The 22,264-nt window shown below is 34.7% G+C and overlaps 1 protein-coding gene across 5 annotated transcripts in view; it reads right to left on the bottom strand.

Annotated features, from left to right (window-relative positions):
* The window catches only part of LOC110452325 (secreted frizzled-related protein 1-like), a 46,117-nt gene extending 24,093 nt beyond the window's left edge, over positions 1-22,024 (bottom strand). Inside the window, exons 1-2 of one of the 5 annotated variants that reach the window (XM_021500772.1) lie at positions 21,542-22,024; positions 607-2,032 (exon numbers count right to left, since the gene is read on the bottom strand). In XM_021500772.1, coding sequence (XP_021356447.1) covers positions 607-1,111 — 505 coding nt within the window. In that variant the 5' untranslated portion in view covers positions 1,112-2,032; positions 21,542-22,024. Of the gene's footprint in view, positions 1-606; positions 2,400-21,541 lie in introns of those variants that run through there. The other 4 variants (XM_021500770.1, XM_021500771.1, XM_021500773.1 and 1 more) reach the window with 4 other exon arrangements.
* Between the last annotated feature and the right edge of the window lie 240 nt (positions 22,025-22,264).

Genomic DNA, 22,264 nt, shown 5'->3' with positions numbered 1-22,264 from the left:
ATCTTTGGGGATTGTACGCTTAAAACAGTTAATTTTCGCGGTCACCAGCTCTGTGTAAATTTTAGCTTTACAATTATTCACTGTACCATTATTCAGGGTTTCACTTTATTCCTAAAAACCACAAATATACATATACAACGAAAATGTCTTGTTTTGCAGTAAAACCTGTATATATATTGTTGCAGAACCTGTAGTAGGTACCAAAATTAAGCTAACAATATAGCACCACATTTATCCAATACAAAACTTACTGTTGCTTCTCAATACTTGCAAACAAGAAATTAGTAACACTCGATAGAATAATCCATTCAAATCTGAGCAAAATATAAAAAAACGGTAACTGAAACATAGAATATATACTATCACAGACAGGACTTGAAATAATAAATCAAGTTGAAATAGACCTGTGAAAATTACGTACAAGCACTTTAACGAATGGGAAAGGGCACAACTTATCAATTTAATCAAGTTATAGCAGAATTAAAATGCAAACAGTTTCATTTAAACGAAGACAATAGCAACACACAAAAGCAAAACGCATAACAATAAAACATGAATGAAAACATTAAATGCATTCAAAAAAATTGCGACGGAAAATATACTTACAGGTGACATTATGCTGGGGTTGTATGCAAAGGTCAGAATCGTCCGGAAACTTGTCACATCTGACCATCTCCGGCCACAAATATCCATAATAGAGCATCTTAGATTCACAGCCAGACTTGACACTTTCACATAGTGACCTACATGGCTTGATGGTTCGCTCTAGGCAGACAGGTGAAAAGAGAGAGCAGAGGAAGAGCTGGGTATCTGGGTGACAATGTATCCGAGGGAGGGATACCCAGGATTTGGACTGCTGAATCACCTCGTTAAGGGTATCGTGGTCCAGGAGATTCGGCAGTCTCATTTCCGTATACCCTATCCCCCGACACAGAGTCAGATTGCTTGGTATATCAATACATTTCGGCTTATGAGGCCTGATTCCAATCCATTCAACAGATTCACCATCACTCAGATATCCAATTCCATCGTACATAAAGCTAGCTGGTTGTCCGAGGTACAACACTGACACCAGAACAGTCAAAAGAAATAGCCACCTCATGATGTTCATTGGAGGGTGTTCACACTGGTGATCAAACGCTAGTAAATCCCTTTTCACAAATCACCTATCGATCCAACATGTACATTTAACTAACTTCAATCTATCTACTGCAGGCCTTTCACAACGTTCTATGAATATGCACGTTCTTCCCCTTAACGGATTGGCCTACGTAGTGACCTAGGAATTCAGATAACGTCCGACACTTTTTCATTTACAGTCTTCTTAACCAAGCGTGGGCAGAAGAGAAAAAAAATTGTAGGCTTTACTGCATTCTTGATATTTCTTTTCAAAGTAAAACTTTGTCCTGAGGACGTGAAATTTTGTAGTTGTTCAAGGAAGACAAAAAATAAAACAATAAATAGCACAGTACAAGGCTCACCGCCTATACGTCTATAAAATATGACAAGACTTCAGTCTTTTTCCATGACGATGGACCTGAAATATCTCTGTGTTGTGTAACGCTCTCCTAACGGCCTCTCCTGCACTGTATTACATAATTTGATGTTTTCACTTTTTTTAAGCTTTTCGCATAGCACAGTGTCTGTATTAGATAACACCGACCGTACAATATCCTTATGGAAGTCTGTTTTATATCATAACATCAACGAATAGAAATAGTGAGACACATTCTAGACAACACGAATAACGTATAATAAATACTGTTACTCATTTGTTGAAGAAGAAAGACTACCGTACCTTGTCGCTGAAATACATATGTAGATATAAATCCAGGTTTCCAGTTAAAATGACGCGTATTTGTTATAAAGATTCAGATACAGTCCTTTAACACACGTGTCAGCTCCTACAGTAGAATGAGAGGGATGAAGAGTGTAACGACGGTATGATGGTGCTTGGTAACAGCTGCTGTTCTGTGACCGTCAGTTCGTCAGGGCCCCGTCGTCCCATTGAGCGATGCTGGTCTGTCCTCACCTGTAAGGGCAACCAAGAGAGAGTGACTCACAACTCGTAATACCCTCTGCTTAAATATACCTCACCGGTCATATTATCACTCGCAGGTAAATGAAAAGAAAGAGCGTGGTTTTTTTTCTTTTTCTTTTCTACAAGCTTTTAGCTACTTTAACAAAATACTTCCTGTGGATAAGTAGACTTTATATCCTCTCTCACACCCACCTCTCACGCGAGATCGAACGCTTTCTTACAGACAGCGGTGTGGCAGCTTTTGGCAGACCAGGTACCCAGACACACACTCCCGCGACGGCTCGTATTCACATTGGACAATCGGGAGTGAAATATGGAGTGAGCATAACCTGCTGAAGACTGGAGTCTATATGCTACTCAGTGCGTCTGGTAGGAGGAGGAGGAGAGGGGGTGGGCCCGGTAACTGCGTATGAAGATCAACTTCAAAGAGCTGTCACTGCAGTATGTAATATAACTCTATGTGCGATAGGTAAATGCGTTTTAATCATCGTGAAGGAGTGAAAATGATAACGTAAATGTGTGAAGAAACTAAACCTGTATCAAACGTCATAAATCGTCGTACATCCCTCCGGGAAGATGGCTGATCTATTGCCTGATAACGACGCAGCACACTTTTCATAATCGACACATCATTCATGAAACGAATGGTTTTATTTTAGTTTTCTAATATTCCTTTTGTAATTGTTCACAATGCAGAAAGTATATCAGATAATCTAACGTTAACATTTCCCCTCCGCATTGTCTTCAAAGGCTAACCGTGCTTTTATATACCATTCCTGAGATTTTTCTCATCCCAACATCTATCTTAAACGTGCAGTTTTAATAGTAAGGATATCTATCCTTTTTGTTTCGCTTTTAAAAGCTTTGGGTTGATCTTTATGAACATCTTTAAATAAAAAAATTCATCCGATCTAATCTCGTGTACTGTAGTTTGAACCATGAGTGACTCCTAATCATGTTTCCCCTACGCGTTTGATTCATACCCAAGCCCTTAGTAAACCTACATTCACTGCGGTCGTTTCTTTCATGAAAATGAGAAGTATTGAATCACGGCCAGTATATCTCTAGAGATGCTTGTATTATTCCGCGTGTATTTATTGAGCTCAACGCTGATACATAATAGATCATTGATCTGGGTTGATTAAATTGCGCTCGGTTGTCAAAGGAGGATTAACATGTAGTTGATATAGATAAGGTGTCTATGTATATATATTTAATACGGTAACTGAGCTCTAGAGTGTATACAGAAAATGTTATATATATATATATATATATATATATATATGTGTGTGTGTGTGTGTGTGTATTTTATAATTCAAGAGCCCAATTACCGTATTACGCATCGAAAACTTGACGAAGTATTTACATTAAAAAGACCCCTCTCTGAATAAAGCTGTATGGATATAATCCTACGTCCTGTGTCATTTGTAATTATAAATATAAACGCTTGATTTCTTTTGTTAGAAATACCAACATATCAAACATAACGTTTCTTTTAATTTAACGCATCGGTAAGTTGACGATCCTTAAGGATGCAAAAGCATGTTGTGTTTAAGGCACATAGACGTTTGAACCAGTCATTAAAAGGAAAACTTTTATGAATTAACAATATATTTTTAAATGCATTTTTCTTAATATTTAAATGATTTTTTTGAATAAATAAATCTGTAGAAAATGCTAGAAGAAGACTGTTATAAAAATCAAACTTCCCTTTAAACAATAACTTTAATGATGTGGTTAATTACAATTTAGCATATTTACATACCTTTTACTGTCATAAGTCGAATTAACCACGGTCAAAAAAAAATGGTTTACAGGTCTCATTTAGATAATGATAACTACAGGTACTATCAAGGAAACTTGAAGTACCAAACCTTTGCAAAAAGGGTTGAAACTTAAAACAAAAAATGGGATACCAATTATTATAACTTATTACCTCAGATGAACTTTAAGGTGTGCCCTTTCAGATGGCAGTGAGGACAAACTCGCTTGTTCAGGAGACCTACAGCAGTTTCTTATGATAATGCAATAGAACATAGACATAGCAGGTACATTATTTTTAACCTGCATTTGGTGCGTCAACCCTACAATCTGTTGTACTTAAAAGTCAAGAGGAATCCAAAATATGTTAAAAAATGAATATGTCAAATACAAAGCAAACATAGGATAGGCCAAAGTAATCGTTATAATGCCAAACCTTTCTGATAACACAAGTAAAATCATATATAAAATGTACAGGTTGAGACATATGTGAGGTCATATAAGGCAGACTGTGCTGTTTTTACAGTATGGCGTAGAACTGCTGATGCGTCTGGTTCAAGAATGATTCACCATTTGATAAATTGAATGTTTTATACTTGATATATTGACGTCGTAGCATTTATAGATCACGTGATAGCATGGGGTGGTACGTCAGTTCCTAAATGGAAATTCCACTGTGTTGATAGTAATAGAAGTTTTGATAAAATAAAATGTATGACAAATGGATTTCTCGGAAAGTTGTGAACATAAAACAGGAACAAATACATGCTCTCTCAAATACTGGCTGGATAATGAAAATACTATAATTAGTACAGGGTGGTATGCATCGCTCACGTCGTCGTACAAATACAACTCTAAAAACGGGTTGTGTAATGGCTTATGTTTGTCTCCTTCTGTAATCATTTTATATTTCACGAAAGTTTAATTTTCCTGACTTTTACGGGATGAGTAAATCAGCGAATCTAGCACGTCTTCGGAAGGGCATATTTATACAAACCGCTATGATTGCATAGCGCGAAATCAAGTTTGTATGCAGTTTCGATGAGACGTATATTTTCATTCATTGAAGGTCGTTCCCGAAAACGTATTTCTCTATGATAAGTTTATTTGCAGTGCCCTCCTACATTACTACTATTGCGGTATGTCACTTCAAACTGGGCTGATATGAGATAAACAAAAAACAACCACACTACATGACACGTCTTCCTATCGACCTGACTACCTTCATTTTTACAACATTGAACATGCCATTTTAAATGAAATGTATACAAGTGGAAGAGGAGCAGCAAACCTAGACTTGGCTTCTTATACTCATCCATATTTGAATAAAGACTGTTTCTATAATAAACGTCGTGTCTATGCCGGTATTGATTCCGACTGGAAAATACGGTGAAGGGGTTGACATGTTTGTGTATACCTTGACACAAGAGGTTAGACATGGGAGTCAGCCTGTTATGTTAACGCAGGCCACGCACCTGTTCAAGTAAGGATAAACAGCCATTATGTGTCAAAAACAAACAGTGTTTAAGTGTTATTGGAGTTACATGTTAAAAATGCCACAGAAGAAGTACTGATGTCAAGGGTGCCATATCTATAACTCGCCGCACAACATGTTGATAAATATGTCGACAGCGTGTTCAGACTGTCACCTTGTCTGTGTCATCCGTGTGTGGGCTTCCCATACTGTCAAAGCATTCGTTTTCGTGGGATTAAAATTGACCTACCCGGTAGTACAAAAGGAACAATAGACTTCAACAAAATGTAATCGTGGCATTTCAGCAAGGAAGAACGGCATGAAATGCTATAATACATCATACAAACTCATACCTTAAGTAACTGAATTTTACGAATTTAAATGGTGATCTTTTCGCTATAAATATATAAAGTCTATGATGCATATACAGTACATATCCATCCCTTCTACTCACCTGTTTTCAAGAAGTTAAATAGCAACATTGCAGTAACGATAAAGACGGTAACACATGTATTCATCCCTCATACTAACATGTTTTACCAAATAATATGATGACCTTCTTTCACACATCGGAATGGAATAAAAATAAACTCAACTCAATTATTTACGCAGATTGAAATTTTAGCCTTTTAACCTGCAGTATTTGAATGAACAGTTATAAAGCAAATAATAATTTACACACAAAAAAGGAGTTTTGATTGCAAAATAAAAATATTGTTCTGTGCAACGACATTGTACAATTTGTCTAATTTTGTGAATTACAGAAGCATTGAAGAATTGACCAAAAAACTATCAATCGGAAACGCGTGGATTACTTGAACATTTATGCATGGTATGTTTTTAATCATCCTCCTTATGCAAGTGTAAAGTAATAATATACGTTTATTCTGTATCTTCTTCTTATCAGTAATTAAAGACACCAATAACTGATTTGATGAAACAGTTGCAGTACTTGGAATATTTCCCTGTTTCCTAACATATTATACTTCTCTACCTCTCTTGTGACACTACCTCTTTACCCATTTACCCATAACACCGTTTACACCTTAATACAATGCATATCCATTTCCGTGTCTGTCACGTGTGTTCAACAATTGAAAGCTACTTCCGTTGTGGAAGTCCATTCATGTTCTATTTTTTTAAGATGCATAGATCACAACGTAAGTATCATTTCACTAAAATATTATAAAGGAAAGGATATCATAACTCTTTCTTCATGAAAAAGTATTTGCTTTTGTTTTTCAAAAAGGTTTTAGAGATTTAGAGATTTCTAAATACTTGTCTACACTCCTCGCTAAAAATAAAAATTATCAGTGTTGACAGTAAGGAATATGTTAGTTTAACGAAAGTATTTACTCACTGTCTTGTGTCTTTCAAAGATACATAAAATTCACTAAAACCCAATTATATTTAAATGTCTATTCTTTTCATATAATTGTTGACAGCTATAAAACGTGCTGACAGATTTATAAAGCAGGCGTGTAAATACAAACCGACAGGCCTAACGATGTGACAATGATTTCCTAATTAACTACTGGAAAGCAATACATGTTCACTTAGAAAGATCACAAAAAATGATTCGACACTCGTACAACAATAACACGGTACTTCTCCGTTTGGAAAGTTCACTAAATTTGATGTGACATTCATATCCAGAGCATATTGGTACTTGTTCACTTAGAAAGACCAGAACAGTTTATTTGACAGTCATAACTACAGCAAAATTGCACTTAGTCTCTTGGAATTTGCACGCATAACTTGTTTCACACCGTCTTGTGCCGTGTAGCCCCCACATCCGTGTCTAGCCCCTATTACCCCAGTGTGTGGAGAGAACTGGAGCAGGAAATCGGGCATGCACTCTTTCTCAGCCTGGAATGGCCATTGGCTTGACAGTTAATTAGGATTGCGAAACCATTGCGATCAGCTTGACTCTGATGACGATGAAGAACTGTTAGCTTACATCTACAGAAAACATATCACTATTACAAAACAAATTCTTGTTCTGCATCTAACTTGTATGTTGCATATTTTTTTTTCTACAATCATGATTTGAAATGTATTAATCTTTAGGTTATTTTGAAGATAGTTTAATTAAACTAAAAATATATAAGTTCGGGGCTAAATTAAGTTCACTTTTAATATTGCAATCAGGCTGGAAAGATGGTTTAGAAATCAAAGTATCCGCTTTTGGACTTTGGACTGAAGATTTCAGTCTAGAGAACATAATCATTTCATGCTTCATGCATCGTCCTCAACGCTTTTATTGCGAGTGCCGTTCAATATATACACATATGTATTAACAGTTCTAGAAAAACACGTTACATGTATGTAGTTGTTATTTACTGAGATAACATTATTTACTGATATAACAAATATATCATTCGAATGAATTAGAAATAAAGTTATAAAGACATATTGGTTATCACTTCGTGATTGTTTTATGATTAAATTAGATGTTTATCAGGACAGTTTAAAGAGTAGAAAAGTGGGAAAGGGAGTGATGTTGTGGCTTTGCTAAAACAGTGATTGACATTTCGTACTATGTATGGAAATATGACAAGGAGTACATCATAACGATTCAAGATTGAAGTCTAAAGTTCTATATACGGTTAAGTGTTTGCAATGTTAGGCTTAACTAGTGGTCTTCTGCAAAGCAAATTCAAACACGTGAACGTGAATTATTCAATAATCATAAAGGCAGGGTAACTGAAGCACGAATCAGCAGAAAATTGTTGTCGGCTAACGAGCAGCCTGTAATAACCCTGTGCCACTTTGTCTGACAGATCACGTAGTTACTTGCGCATTAAGGCCAATGTAAACTAAGTCGTTAACCTAGAGTGCTGGCCCACTTATTAATCCAGATCTCAAACTGACACGATACCTGTAGGAGTGTGTACTAATCCATTAATCGCCAATACACATCCCTCTGATCCTGTCATGTATGTTGGTATGTTGTATCGCGTCTTTCAGTAGGTTGTGTCATGTTTGTCAGTATTTTGTATCGCATGTCGGTATGTTGTTTCTCCACAGATTTTGCAACGCTTGCCAGTGTAGTGTTTCGTGAGCTTCAGTATGTTGTGTCGTGAGCTTCAGTATGTTGTGTCGAGTGCTTCAGTATGTTGTGTCGTGAGCATCAGTATGTTGTGTCGTGAGCTTCAGTATGTTGTGTCGTGAGCTTCAATATGTTGTGTCGTGAACTTCAGTATGTTGTGTCGTGAGCTTCAGTATGTTAATTGTGTCGTGAGCTTCAATATGTTGTGTCGTGAGCTTCAGTATGTTGTGTCGTGAGCTTCAGTATGTTATGTCGTGTGGTTCATACACAGATACACAGATTTTATTCTGACTATAGGAATGTTTCCTCTGAGGTCAGCACTATTATATAAACGACCAAACATGCTACTGAAACACATGACACAGAAAACAGAAGACAAAATATAGTGACAGACACGACACCACCGACCTCGAAATACGTCACAACATTATGACACACATATAGTATCAATGAGACAGAGAACTGGAGACATAAATATAGTATCAATGAGACAGAAAACTGGAGAGACATAAACATAGTATCAATAAGACAGAGAACTGGAGAGACATAAATAAAGTATCAATGAACCAGAAAACTGGAGAGACATAAACATAGTATCAATGAGACAGAGAACTGGAGACACAAACATAGTATCAATGAGACAGAGAACTGGAGAGACACAAACTTAGTATCAATGAGACAGAAAACTGGAGGGACATAAACTTAGTATCAATGAGACAGAAAACTGGAGAGACATAAATATAGTATCAATGAGACAGAGAACTGGAGACACAAACATAGTATCAATGAGACAGAGAACTGGAGAGACACAAACATAGTATCAATGAGACAGAAAACTGGAGGGACATAAACATAGTATCAATGAGACAGAAAACTGGAGAGACATAAACATAGTATCAATGAGACAGAGAACTGGAGACGTAAACATAGTATCAATGAAACAGAAAACTGGAGACATCAACATAGTATCAATGAGACAGAAAACTGGAGAGACATACACATAGCATCAATGAGACAGAAAACTGGAGACACATAAACGTAGTATCATAAACATAGTATCAATGAGACAGAAAACTGGAGAGACATAAACATAGTATCAATGAGACAAAGAACTGGAGACGTAAACATAGTATCAATGAAACAGAAAACTGGAGACATCAACATAGTATCAATGAGACAGAAAACTGGAGAGACATACACATAGCATCAATGAGACAGAAAACTGGAGACACATAAACGTAGTATCATAAACATAGTATCAATGAGACAGAAAACTGTAGACATAAACATAGTATAAATGAGACAGAAAACTTGAGAGACGTAAACATAGTATCAATGAGACAGAAAATTGGAGAGACATACACATAGCATCAATGAGACAGAAAATTGAAAGACCAGCAGTATTCATCTCCTCTCTTAATGACGGCAGTATTAAACTATTCAAAAATCTTCACATCATGGAAAAGTATCATCCAAAATGAAAATGAATGGACGCCATTTTGGTTTTTGGATTAAATATCATTGTTACAATGCTACATTAAAAAACCCATCGGTTTCGCGATCATAAATAATGTTAATAATGAAATGAGCTAACATGGAGTCTAATGATAAATACATCATCACAATGGTAGTAAAATAAAATGACGCCATTATGATGATAGAAACTTAAATGTCTGAAATCGTGTACTGACAGCGAAGTAAAAGGAAATGCATCATGTTTTTCATATTGTGGTGTCTTTAGGGCTTATTTTACTACCTATTAATTTGAAAAAGAAAATCGAATTTCTGAAATCGTTTATTGACACCGAAGTAAAAGGAAATACCTAATCATTTTATATCACATGTGGTCTGGATGTTTTGTAAAATTATATCTCAGACATATATCTTTTTATTTATCGTCTCAATTCTTAAATTTCCGTTCTTAAAATCACAGCTGCAAATGTGTAAAGTATGAACCATACCATTCCATACAGAATTACTAGAGACGGCTATAATGCACCATTTTTTTACATAAAAATTAAAATACATCATAGGTTCATGTTTTCATGTCAGCGTATACTGGTGTACTAATGACGTCACATGTCCATATTACACAATTGGTTATTTAGATATATCATTATATTCATTTTTGCCATCCATGATAAAACTGTGCTATAATAAAACAAATGTCCCTATATAGAAATATTGGATATGATACACTAACCATCGCATATGTTATCTACAACGTTTACATTATAGCTTCAAAATTGTCATACATTGTAGTTAAATAATGTAATGAAACTACACAATAGTACATCTAAATGTTCATCTTAGATCTATTTTCTTGAATTTAGGGAGAACTGTTTATGTATAGAAATACAAAATATATTTCAAAATTTTACGAATGGATTCACAAATTTCTATAATAATTTACGACCGTTGGATATATTTAGATTATTGTGACCTTATCCATTTCATTTCTGTGGGATATTTTAGATAAAGTCGCAAAGAAACACGTAAATATATGACATCGTGTCACCTATATATATATATGAACTTTGACCTCGTCATTATATAGTGTTAATTATATGTGTGTCGGTTTGTGTGTACATACAATATGTAGTACCACGTTTAGGTAGAAACGTTCTCCGTCGTGTGGTATCGCTTATACAACGCGTGAGGCAGACCAAATGGGGGAGAAATCCAGATGCCACCTAACGTATCGGCTAATTGTCTACATCTGTATCTGGTGTTCAAAACCTCTGATGCAAGAAATTACACCTACTTCTTTGGTTAGATTATAGATTGACAATGTCTTGTGTTTTTCAGAGCTAGCGAAGCAATTAACTCTAAAATACCTATTACTCGTGTTACATTACACAAAACACACTTCTATACAAGATTTCGTTTAATGATAGATTAAACCTATTCAATTATTACTAGATGGAATCTACTCAATTTAACAGAGGTTGATACTGGGAAGTCATTTTGCTCGTAAATCTTTCTTACAATTACTACAGTGTAAATAACGGCGACATACCTCGGTACCCACACTAACATATTGACGTGTCTGCCTGTAAAACCCGTCTGAACAAAAATACCTCAAAGACAACCAAATTAAGGGGCAACAAGGGATTCATTTTAACCCAATCATTCTGGCGGCAGTAACACTGTCAAAGACTGCGTGCTATAGAGTATAAACCACGGACTTGGTGAAGTAAGGGGGATTACAAAATGAACATACTATCCTCTCTTCTGTGAAATCACTGGGTTTTAGCGAATACTATTTTTTCGCGTTTCTACGTACTTTAATCAACATAGTTACGAAGATATGAATTTGTAAAAATAGCCATAACGTAATATGATACTACATGTCGTTGGTAAAATGTATCAGAATAACTAAAAAAACAAACAATTTTAGCGGTAATAATATGTTGGCGCTTACTGAACTATGTAAAAAGTGCTTAATTACGATGACTGTAAGTATAATAGTACTATGGCATAGTATTTCTGAAGATTACTGGAGCGCTAAATGACGCGAAATCAACAATAGCGCGGAAATGTTGTGTTCGATATGATAAGAACGTTTAGAGCATTAAATGATTAATACCATACATATGTTGAATTGATACAAACACTACTGGTGGAATCGTTCATTCTTCAGTAAAAATAATATTAGACAAAATTAAGATTGTATTATTTGAATGAAAACAAAAGATACAAAATATTTTAAAAAACGTATATATTTTTTTAAATCTTTCTCCCGTTAATCTACAAAAGCCTGATACAGGTATATCGTGGATACCATGTAAAAAATCAAAAACACTATTAACGGTCCAATCATATCTTACATGTATCATTATAACATGCTTCTTTGAAACACATAATCAAAAATCATTACATTTTACCAGTAATGTATAAGGTTTTACAGTGAATATGAAGTTCTCCATTAAGACTCTTTTTTTTTGTTATTTTCACATTAAACCAGACTAATCGACGAACTCATGAAAAGCTTTATAATATTCAGGTATATGCGTAGTACCACTGGGTAAATTTTCTTTTTCGCTAGCAAAAATTGTTAAAAAATAGATATTGCATCCTTTCTCTAGAAATAACCTATTAATATTTTCCTAAATTAGAATATAGTGAGCTGTTATTAAGCCAAAATATAAAGTATCCGAGTGGTAAACTGGACAGTAATAGTCCATTATGACTAGTCAAATTTGAATGAGACGAGATACGACGGGGTACAGTAGCCACACTGTGTCACACGGAAATAGAACCTGCCGTTTAGGAGACAGCGTGTGAAACTTAAATCAACTTGAACCAGACGACGGACGCGTGTCTAGATACAATTGACAGACCTGTTTCCCGCCATCACGTGACTTTCACTACCGTGTGTCACACCATGTATCCAATTAGCTGACACCAAAAGTACACATGTGACACCTTTGTTGTGCTTTGTTTGAAAATGTGTCAAAGTTGATTTACCTTTCCTCATTTTTATTTCGATTGGGATGAGTCATCGTATTTCTTTAAGGCGGAACACTAACATACTTCTCCTATATGCAAACGTTTCAAACCAGACATTTTCCATCATTAATTTTTGGGGGGCTATTTTATTTATAAAAATTATAAGAAAATACATTTAGAAATATTCTTGTTTCTTCATAATAAAAAACCTCAATACGAGTTCGTTGGTCTTAGTTAAGATTTTTTTACAGTATAGGAATATAATAATTTTTTTATTCATCTGCTGTATCAACCATAACAAGTTAATCAACAAGTTATCAGTATTTAGTTGCAGTAAATGGGTAACAAAATATTAAATTTTTAAGTAAAAAAGTGTTTAAAAATTCTAATTTTGTTTCGGAAATGTTTTATGTTTTAAAGATAGAAAGGTTTACAAGACAAGCTATTTTTTTTTGTTTTTGTTTTGTTTTTTTGTAAATGCCAATATTAAAAACAAGTACTGAATTAATACACAGCAATTTTCTAGCTAACTTGAAGTAGCACTTTACACTGAAAAGGCACAGTAATTGGATGACACAACTCATGGTTTACTTGGATAACACTGTAAAGTCACAGACTTATTTCAGTACAGTGATTAAGTAAAGTTCACGGACAAAACAACACATGTTGTATAGGGATAAAAGAGCACAGTACTAGTTTACCAACAGCACGATACATGTTTTACTAAGAAAGCTCAGTAAAGTCACATACTTATTACAACTATTTTTATCCCTAAGAATAATATTTTAGACGAATAAATGCATGTTCACTGGACAAGCTATTTTTGCGATCAATTAAACAAGGGTAGCTCAAATTACAGTCACATAATACATATCAAATTGACAAATAATTCCAACATTGTACTTACAACGGCATATTAGCGAAGATTTGAATTCGTAACAGGGAAAAATATAATATAATAGCCGTCATTTAAATGTCAAAATAAAAATTTAAACGAAATATTTGAATTCGTGATCAACTCCCATTAATAATCACAATAACAATTCGTGAAATACAGCAGTGATTTATATCAAAGTACGAACTAAGAGGAATAACCAGAACGGTATTTTGTAACAGACAGATTTCCTTTGCTCCCGATCTTCACAGACGCGTTCAACCTTCTGTGTAGGGAAAATATAAATCCGAAAACGTCATAATACCTTTTACACTGCATGCAAGGTAACTAGAAGAGCGTCACCAATTTTGTCACACATTTCATGTGCCCTTGATGACGATACAATGCATTGATTTCACCTATACAATTATTATGACGGTGAGAAAGTGGGGGAGAAAAATCTCATCTCTATGATGCAGACTGATAAGAATTTTGAAGTTAAACACTCGATCAAATCAAAGCCTCGTGCTAAATTTAGGAAATCCTAAGTGTCTTAAGATTTCTCTGGCTACATCACATAAGAAGGATGGACTCTATTAAGTCTAAATCGTCTTACTTGCGACTTATTAGCGTGGACAAAGCATCTTACAATATTTGTTAGTGATTTATAGTAAACAAAGTAAACAGAGGAATGGATAGGAACTGAAAGAACATCATTTACAGATATCAATACCTTCGTGTCAAAGAAAGAATATCGTGCATATAAAGATCTGGAAAAATACCTATTGATTCATGATGTAACCAAGAACACTCACACAGTAAGTATGTGTTAAATGTCGCATTTATTATTTGCTATTTATGTACAGATACAAAGCATATAAATAACCGGCAAAACACTTTGCGTACATTCTCCAGTTAATGGCTTGTAGGGAAAATGTATTTGGATAATAATTGGTAGCGATTGTTTAATAGGTTTGTTCATACCAAACCCCACAGACTATTCTACAAAATATGTATATCGTTACGATACTATTTCACAGAGACGGTTACTTCTATGACAAATTGACGAAAATAGAAACAACAATAAACAAATGTTCTTTGTGCAAGCTTTAGAACTCAATCATAGACCATAATATCGCCCATGGTGAGACTAAGATTGCCTCTCTCTGAGAGAACAATACCGTATGCGTGTACTACTTTTCTTGTCTAGACATTAAGATACATTACAAGAACAAGACTACAAAAAACTTTCGGCTGCAACCTAAATGTTTGGTTTTAATCACGGAAGATGAATTTGTAAAGTATATTCGAACCACTTTCAGTTAAAGTGCCCCTCCAGAAATTCCAGACTTCTCGGATTGGGCTGGAAATATCTCAAATGGCACATAGAAAATGGAAAATGTCGGAGTTAATCTCTGTGGAAGCAGACCCCCTGCGTTGTTGGGAAACACGATGTAGGGATCTACAAGCCCGGCTTCATCCTTAAGAATTAATTATGACAGACAGATAAAATATGTTCACGATAAGATCAATAAATCTCTTTCATTTAGACATTTTTGCATTGTGAAAGGCCTCATTCAAAAGCCTTTTATCTTAACGTTGTTCGGTGGGTTTTTTTTTTTTTTTTTTTTTTTTTTTATCAAACTCGGAAAATAAACTTCGTTAATCTTAAACGTGCAAATGACCCATTCCAGAATATTTGAATTGGGAGAGGAATATAAGTTAGCATCTTTATCCACCTAGATTATAACTAAAATATGAAACGTCTTAATTTGTATATTACATAAACTTGTGGCGAAACATATGTGATTTACAGGTATTCGGTTTGGCATAACTTTAAATAATTTCCTTAACGTGACCCATAGACATAAATGTAAGCATTGTTTCTACTTAAAGAAAAATGTATTTTCTCTTTTGGTATATGTGACCTTATTCTAATATGGGTCTTTCTGCAGGGACCTTTCTTTCATGCATGAAGTGTTGTCTGGAGAGGAGCATTGCCTTAGCATTTACACGAGGGTATTATCTGTTCTCGGACAACACTGTATCGAATTAAACCGGTTCCGAGAGAAAATAAATAAGTACAGATAAATAGTACAGATAAATAAGTAAAGATAAATAAGTAAAGTTAAATAAGTAAAAATAAATAAGTAAAGATAAATAAGTAAAGATAAATAAGTACATTCATCTTGATTTGGATTTGACCCAATTTAGATATTGCCCCGAGGGAGACGGCATAACGGTCTAGTATAGTATTCCAGAATCAAGTAGAATATACTGTCACTAGCGCAATCAGGGACAGAGGAGACTTTGCTAACTCAATACCATTCGGCTGTCTAATTACAACCCTTAATTGTGATGTAAAGTGATGTCCTTAATTCTAATTAAAAAAGGAGAATGCCAAATCGTCAACATAGTCGTAAGTTGACCTCAAAATTGATACAAAATGTAAACAAAGGGAATACTTACATGGACAGAGATACTGCAAAAGTACTAAAAGAATAAGGCCAGGGCTCGTATCTCAAATTCTTTGCTACAGCCCAATTCCTTGTACCAGTGATACATTAATATATACATGATATGTTGTCAATGAAATGTACGAAATGTCGAAAGACTTTAAGCCAATTACTATTTTCAGTGTTTACACTTGATTTTTTTCCATGTCACATGATTTAAGCAGGTTACAAGAAAGTCGGCTTAAGCACAGAAATCATACTCGAGCATGAGAACGGTTTTCCATAACGACACTCGCTATATACATTTACGTCAAATCTACGTCACGGAATGTCACGTCTTCAAAATGAGAACCGGGGCATTAACAAAGAAAAAGCAATGTCCACGTTAGAGCATAATTTTAAATACTAAAATGTGATCTTCTTTCTAAATATGTCTCTCGCTTATCGTTGTCATATGACTTTAGAAGCTGTAGAGAAGTAAAACCGCAACAGGACAAAACAGTTCCACATTATGCAGAACATAGCATATCCTGTAGTGATGGTAATTAGATATGAATACGGTGCTTTAATTGATATGAATCTAACACAAATCACAATTACATGCTATCCATCAATTTATTTACTTATAAATCAATAAATTAATAATCACTTATTAAATCAATAGTCAGTTTCTTTCTTCAATGATTCAATCAGTCGAGCAGATACTATCAGTCAAGCGTTACATCATTCAATCAATCAGTTGAACAATCAATCAGGTTTACCTATTATTCAATCAGATAATCAATTCATAAATCAATTAACAGATTCACATTAAATTACTATCCAGTACTGTTGAGTGAATTTGTTATATAGTCCTTGTTAAAATAGTTTCGAATGAGAAAATACGACATATTTCTCATTAAAGAGTAGTCCTAAATATATATCTTTCAGTCAATCAATGGATTTTCAGTCTTTTCTTTGCTGAATTAAAAGTCTATAACAAGTAAAAATATATACTAAAAATACACAGAATGTAGACGTGTGAAAAATGAGCGCGTGTCATGATAAGAGATCATTATTCACATATATGTCTCATTAGTAGTTAGTGGATACAGAGGAGTTGGAAACTGGAACAATACAACAGAAAGTAAAGCTGGATCGGGTGACCGTGGGGAACAGCACTCCATCAAAGTCTTACTGACAGCTGTCGCGTGCTATATGTTCAATCGGGGTATAATTTATCTGAAATCTCGCTAAAATCTCGTTTTCGTGTTACCTGCGGTTGTGGTACCGATAGCTCAGACTGATGGGTGATGTATGTCAAATACTCATGGCCCATACAAAACCATTCATGGTAGCCATTTCTAACTATGAATTACTGAAACTGTTTATTTTTGGTTTGAGATAACGACATCGGTAAAAAGGTAATTGTTCGTTCGTTATAACGTATTTTAAAAACAGCTTTTGTTATTTTGTTTTAAAAAATATATGATCAAAGCAACCTCAATTTGTTGCATGTGCAAAAATAAAATGGCATAGTGTTTTTTATATAATTTACAACAATCGTTTATGAAAAAGAAGTAAATTATACAGAGGCGTTTTGGTATCGAACGCGTACACAATGTTGATAGAACATTCAAGTAGATCATTGAAATTTTCAGACAGTAATCGATTGATTTACTTTGGAGTCGGTATAAATCATCTGGTGTTTTTTCGTCGGTGCTGAAGTCTAGCCATCGTCTGAAGCAATGATACATTGATACTTTTAAAAGGAAGGGGATCTGATTGACCCCAGCCGTAAACATTTTGAAAAGATTCTGGCATTTCCCCCGAGTAACGACGTAAATCGGCAACACTAACACAGCATCGCCAGACATTTGTATATCGGAGTATTTTGTTTTGCTGTATAGGAATAATACACTGAAGTGGTTTATGTAGAGGACAGAGCTTTACGACATTTACATAGCTACAGACACATCCTTCACGTGCTGTTAATCCCAACACTGCGTCAGTGGGAGTCAATAGCAACACTGTTAACTTTGTATCTGTTGGATGTTCAAACATCTTATAAGTAAGTTTCTGTTCCTGTATCGTAATCACAGTAATACAACAGCGTGTTGGTGGTTTTAGAAAACTCTGTTAGCTATTAGAAAATTTGACAAAAACGCCCACCCCCGACGGTTCATTATTTAGCAATATAGTTCTTCTATTGAACACATCCGAATGTGTATTACACTGCACTAACATAACATAAGGTAGTTGTGACTTCTGTTCCTCCAGTTTTTCTCGTCTTATGTGTCCTCTGTGTTGGGTACATTTAAGAGAACAAGCAGTATCTGTCCCCTCCCTGTTTGACATTCCCATTTGATCGTTGCCCCCCATTATAACAGTTGAGATCTATCGTTTCGTTTCTCAACCCAGTGGCCTTTTTCGATTGTCTCCGTAAGCATCCGTCTCCATAAAGTATTAGCTGTTGCGAGGACATCAAACCCCACATAAACAACGCTAGTATTTGAATTTGCCTGTGAGTTATAAGATAATTGCAAACAAGTGGAACTGATGAAATCAGAAGAAAAGTCCCAAAGAGAAACTGCGCAAGCATAGAAACTTTGTGCATAATTAGTTACACCCGAAACCGAGTTAAAACAATAGGCCCATCAACGACAACATAAAGAAAGTTAATTAATGCTTGTTTATATGAGAACTTTTAACAATTAGAAACGAAAATTTGTTCCATTTTGTATGAGACTAGCGTGGGGACCAACCTTGACTTCGTCGGGTCAATCTGGTCACCTTCCAATATCATCATTATTATGTCTCAAATGTTGTACATGTACATGTAGTAGGGTTTGACCATTTTGGAGACTACTTGTGTCGCAATTAAATCTTTACAGGGAAGGACAGACCTGACTCTTCAGGGAACGTTAACTAGGTCGTCTATTACTTTCGAAGCACAATATTGGTACTTTGATTGCGTGGCCGTTTTTTGTTTTTTTTTAGTAAAATGTGTTTTATTTATCTAAAACATATTTACTGGCACATGTTGAACAATAGATTAGGTAGAAATTAATACAATTTATCAACGATGTCTATTTATATATATCTGCATTTTACAAGACGATAGTAAAAAAAGCGTGATAGTGATACATTAAAATAGACAAGTGAAAGTATTCATTGAATAAAATATCACATTTTCCTTGAATAAGAAACTTAAGAATACTTATTCTTAGGTTCCCTAAGGTCAAACCATTTTTGTTTGAATAAGAATGTTTAAATTGTGTTACATAATTATGTTGCTCTTTCAAAGGTAGAGCGATATTTTGGCCTATTTTTTCACTCGTGGTTTTTAAATGTTAATGCGTTATTATGATAGTACAATATATTTTCCCTCAGTTATTCTAGAATAAAGTAAAGCACACATGTATATATTATTTTACCTTTGTCCCTAACAGTGAAGTATCATACACAAACAGTACACTCGCACAAGGACCTAAAAAAATGATGTAAATTACAATGTTTAAATGGGAATTTTTCTTTTGTGTTGACAGAAATTAGACAAATTAGTGCAAAACTTTTTATTTCTTAACACAGTGTTGATGTCCATTGCTTTTCATTGTTGATATTTTTGCGACTATTTCGGGGCTTTTCGCCCTCATTTCAAATAGTGAGATACTTTAATCAGCATATATTTATGCCCATTTCTCCTAAAAAAAAAACAAATATATACAGGTGAAGAATATCAATCGAAATTCATCAGCTTCAAAAACAATGAAACGTTGCCAAAATGTTAAAAAAGGACAGTTCCCTCAGTATCATTTAACCCTTTTGACTAGAGCACGTTTCTATTGTTCCCTACTTACATCCCTAAACTGATGAGAAAAAAAATCGATAAAAACAAAGACTATACAATTGATCACGCCACTTAACCTGGCAAAAAGGAGTACGTAACAAGATGTTATACATAATAATTTGAAAGAAAATGGTATAAAACGTCTATGTCAATTACTTTGCAAACCAAGTAGGTGCTAAGAATGTGCTTTTTACACCGAGATTTTATTTTTAAATTTTGGACAGCAACACAATATAAATCATTACGTCCTCTGCCGTAGAAAAGATGAAGACTAGTGTTGGGTCAGGTGAAAAAACAGACCAGGTAAGATATTGACCATTAGTCTGGTTCGCCAACGTTGTGATTAGGAATTAATCCCCTACTGTTTAAAGAAGTGGAATCAGTGATGTTTGGGCAACATGCTTAAGCCAACTTAAGAGGATAGCTAGGAAAAGCCATAGACAACCGGAGATTAAGGGATGACCACATGTTGTAAGAGGCAATTTCAATAGGAAATAGAAGAAAACTTCAAGAAAAAGACCCAGACATTTTGTTGTGCGGGCAAAAAAAACTCTACTTTTTCTACCTTATTGTCTTGTCTTGTTATTGTTTTTTTATTTTAGAATATTTTATATATTTCAATTTGTGTACATTACGGACGAGGTTCCGTACATTTACTAAATTTCATAATATTGCAGAATTTAGGCAGATCAAGCATACAATTAAAACAACAGCAGACAGCTAATAAAAATGGAATTTCATTGACCGATTACCAAATACTGACACGCAATTGTGAAAACAAAATACGTCAACAAGAAAATATATTTACATTTGCTCTGCATCCTTCCTTTGCAATGCACTGAGATGGCAAATGTTGCCAATCTCTTTTGTGACGTCAACAATTTCATTGTTGTGAAGTTCAAAGAAATGTTCGAAATAACTAAATAATGCACAACTACTCTATCAAAATGTAAATATAAATAATGAATATTTTAGTAAATATTGTTATGGTCCTATAACACACATTTCTATTGCTGATAAACTTACATTAGCTTTATTAAGTTTGTCATCAATAGCAATGTGTGTTATAGGACCATAACAACATTTGTATCTAACAAATAAAATGACGTCATAAACTGTAAGTACGCAATAAATCTCTTTTAAAAAAGGAGATAGTTATTTCGGACTATAAACCTTTCTTAGAACTGCAAGGTAGGTTATTGTTCACTTTTATCTTAAACAATACATTTTATTATCAATAATATGAAAATATGTTTGGCAAACATTCGATACTTCCATGTTTTGATGTAAAGGTAAAATATTATATTGCAGTTAGGGTCTTAGTGTATTGATTACATGTTATGCTAACTGAATTTAACGACACAACTCTTAATACTACATAGTAAAATACTTTTTCATATAGGGTTGTCATAGGAATGGCAAACTAAAAGTTTTCTGATTTCTTTTTTCATCTTATTTCAAAAAATGATGCAATATTTATTTTTATCCAAAAGTTTTGAACGTTCGTCGTCTACATGCCAATCACAGCAAGAGCCAAACACAGAACAAGAGGCAACTTCCACGTGACGATATTATTAGCAGACAACAGAATACGATACTTACCGGGAAGATGCTTACAGGACTTTCAATCCAATCCCTGTGGAATTATTCAAATACTCATCTCAAGTTAATTATTTCGTACAGAAAACTATTCGTAAAGTTCCTTTGTTGATAATCCTCCTTCAAACGTATAACGTCTATGGCCACATTTTACATGTGATAAACCAAATCAATTGCTCCTCCCTTAAAATTTAGCATATACACGTATTGTATGCTCCATGGCAATATGCAATGCACAAAAGTTTGGTTCAGAATAAAAATTCAACCATTCTGTGTCCCGTTTCACTCAAAGAGAAACTATTTTTGACTGTCAAATGAAAGTGGTCAAATGTCCCGATGTCGTAAATTTCTATATACAGTAAATAGGCAACAACCTTTACTATACGGATCGCAATGAAATAGATCTCAAGTGTGCACACAACTACTGTCAAAATAGACCAACTAATAAGGGTCAAATCACAGTGCCATGACCACGAAAATCATAGTATCATTGAATAACGTGTGTGTCACAATATTTACTTCCGCTCTCATGAACTGTGGTCCTAAACCTTGAGGTCGAGGGGCAGGGTGAGGGGCCGTAACGAGGGGTCGGGGCGAGGGGCAGGGATATGAGGGATAATAGGGGCGGGCGAAGTGTCTGTCCATCAATCAGTGTCAACACATTCGTGGTTATCTCTCCTACTTAAGAGTGGCCAAATTACCGACCTATCCAACACCCTCGTAAAC

This window comes from Mizuhopecten yessoensis, unplaced genomic scaffold, assembly GCF_002113885.1.
Source record: "Mizuhopecten yessoensis strain PY_sf001 unplaced genomic scaffold, ASM211388v2 scaffold6595, whole genome shotgun sequence".
NCBI lineage: Eukaryota > Metazoa > Mollusca > Bivalvia > Pectinida > Pectinidae > Mizuhopecten > Mizuhopecten yessoensis.
This window is presented reverse-complemented; position numbering and strand designations above follow the sequence as displayed.